Source organism: Stylophora pistillata, chromosome 10, assembly GCF_964205215.1.
Source record: "Stylophora pistillata chromosome 10, jaStyPist1.2, whole genome shotgun sequence".
NCBI lineage: Eukaryota > Metazoa > Cnidaria > Anthozoa > Scleractinia > Pocilloporidae > Stylophora > Stylophora pistillata.
Window position 1 is genome coordinate 23236501 of NC_142528.1, and position 2500 is coordinate 23239000.

Consider the following 2500-nt stretch of genomic DNA (forward strand, 5'->3'; position numbering starts at 1 on the left):
ACCTCGGGGAGATTTGGAACGGACAAAACTGGAACGAAAGAGAGGACGAGGAGGATTGGTACGATGAAGAAGAGGACGAGGAGGCTTGGGACGAAGATTGGGATGAAGAAGAGGACGAGGAGGATTGGGACGAAGAAGAGGATGAGGAAGTTTGGGTTGAGAATGATGAGGACCAGCAACGGGTTGAAGATAGTAACTTGAAGGGACGGGACGAGCCAGAAAAAGAAAATGACGAAGGGGGTCTCAGTGACGAGGAAAAAAATGACGGAGGAGAAGAAGAAAAAAAAGAAGAAGAAGTAGAAATAGTAGACTGCGAGACTGCTTTTGATGCGGACACAGCAATTGATGATGCGCATGACGAGAGTGAAGGTGATGGAAGTAGTTATGAAATTTTGATCGAGGGGGAGGGGGCGGGGATGTTGTGGACACACTAATATTTGATTTTATCATTTGGTGTATGAGTGGGGTGTGCCCAGGCACGGTTGGTGGTTATGATTTTAGCTCTCCATTCGTAAGATCGCATAAGTACTTCTCCTTACTGTCCTCAATACAATTCTGATGATGTTAGTTTGGAGAATTTGGTACCTGTATTGGGTTAACCATTATTCCCTTTTTTTTTTTATTCTCATCATTTGTCTGTTTGATCTCGTATTGATAATGAGAGGAGAAATTCTGTTTTTGGCAGTAACAGGAGTTACAGAGTCGATGGGACTGTTTAGAGCTTGCCATAAGTTCACCGGATTTTCAAAGTAATTAGGGACCTTAAGCAGTCAGGACGGCAGCGCCAAGGAAGACTCCGATTAAAAAATTAATTTCTACTCTTAGTTAGAATTTAAAACATGGCTGCAGGAGCTTACTGTCTCATATGGCGCCACAGATCAACTTCAGCATGACGTATAAAAGTAGCATTGAGTTCCAAATGAAAATTAAAATAATTTGCCGTCGCGGTTTCGTTTCGCAGACGACGCAAATGTTGGCGATTTCACGTTGTTGTTTTGCATAGGACGGCTAAGAAATGTACAAAGCTTCAAAACGCACGTGCTGAGCTATTGTTCTGCCAATTATATCTCTTGTTTTTCCACGTCCTCGTTGCCGTCGCCGTCGTGGTTGCTTAAGGTCCCTATTATCAGCTAATGAACGATTAGCTATCTCGAATTGTTAGTAAAAGGTTCCCCGTACATGGGAAACGAGAATGATTCTAGAACTTTAGCACTATTATAATACACCGAATGCAAATATGGCGTCTAATTTGAATTGCCATTGTTCTGGACTGACTAGCCTCGTCTTCACGTGGAAACACAAAAGGATTATTACATGTGTGAGAGGCTAGTCAGTCCAGAACAATGGCAATTCAAATTGGACGCCATATTTGCATTCGGTGTATATTTTACCGTCAATTTTATTACTTGCCTTGGTGTTCGCGTACACTCTCCCACATTTCTCTTTTTAATTTCATATTTTAGGCGAAATTAACTCTTTGTTTCTCTGTTAATTGTTGCATTAACCTTGTAAATTTATTCGTTTAGAAGTCGCAGTTCCTAAGGAAAAAATTGACTTGTTCAAGGAAGAAATTCTGAGTTTCAAGAGAGGTGAGAAAAGATTGGAACATTTACACCTCTCCGCCATTCCGTCTGTTGACTAACTTCAATAACGACCTTATATGAAAATTTTAAAGCAATACTACAAAATGCTTTTGATTTGCAGCCTTAAATCAAGATGATCGTATTCTAGACTTTTATCTTAAGAACCACGTATTTACAGCTTGAATAATAACTTTTTCTAATAACCGAACGTGAGGGCTACACTTGGCCTTAGATCGTGGCAGTACGTACGGAGCGAGCACAGCGAGGTCCGCGGTCCGTACTGAAACGATCGACTGAGAGCCAATATTACCCAGTACACCTCGGGAAAGCGAGGTTAGTAAGTAGTTAATTATATGGCACTCGGACCAAACTCGTTTATTTTGAATTTGCAGGATTACCTTGCAATAAGATAATAAAAATTTTTTAATACTTAAAGGACTTCATCTGTATGATCACACATTATTGAAGGTTTCGCAGAAGCTAAAACCACCTGAAGCTGCCGCAATCAAGCTGTGCGCGTTTTAAGTCTGTATTGCAAACGGCAGCGCGCGCACGTGCTTGTTCTGTGCTGTTTGCAGTAGAAGTAGAGCGCTCGCACAGCCCGATTGCTGCAGCTGGACCACCTTGTTCAACACATTGATAAACACCACCTTTTGAAAGTGCTGCTAAATAGTCTCTAATATAATGTGGTCACGAATTAGGACTGAAATTTTACCAACAGGTTCAAACTAAGTCAAAACTGTCCCAATCTCCGAGGCCCCCTCTAGATAACCGTTACCCAAGCTTTTTTATTCTCTATAATCATCTATGTAGAATGTTATCCATTAAGACCAAGAGAGTAACTCATTCTCTCTTTGTGAGACTTAAAGGGCTTCGCTCGCTTATGAATAACGTTTTTCTGTTTCTTCTGCTTCCTA

The 2500-nt window shown here is 41.1% G+C and overlaps 2 protein-coding genes across 6 annotated transcripts in view; one reads left to right on the plus strand and one right to left on the minus strand.

Moving 5' to 3' along the window:
- LOC148722314 (uncharacterized) overlaps nt 1-2500 on the plus strand; it is an 8333-nt gene that overhangs the window by 5451 nt on the left and 382 nt on the right. For all 3 annotated transcript variants that reach the window (XM_088736373.1, XM_088736372.1, XM_088736374.1), the window contains 2 exons: nt 1-369; nt 1527-1589. The exon at nt 1-369 is cut by the window's left edge and continues 88 nt beyond it. In XM_088736373.1, the coding sequence (XP_088592499.1) occupies nt 1-369; nt 1527-1589 (432 nt within the window). The remainder of the gene's footprint in view (nt 370-1526; nt 1590-2500) is intronic.
- Nucleotides 1943-2500, minus strand: part of LOC111330250 (kelch-like protein 24) — a 10740-nt gene continuing 10182 nt past the window's right edge. For all 3 annotated transcript variants that reach the window (XM_088736371.1, XM_088736370.1, XM_088736369.1), the window contains exon 3: nt 1943-2500. This exon is cut by the window's right edge. The gene's annotated coding sequence lies outside the window, so the exon portion shown is untranslated.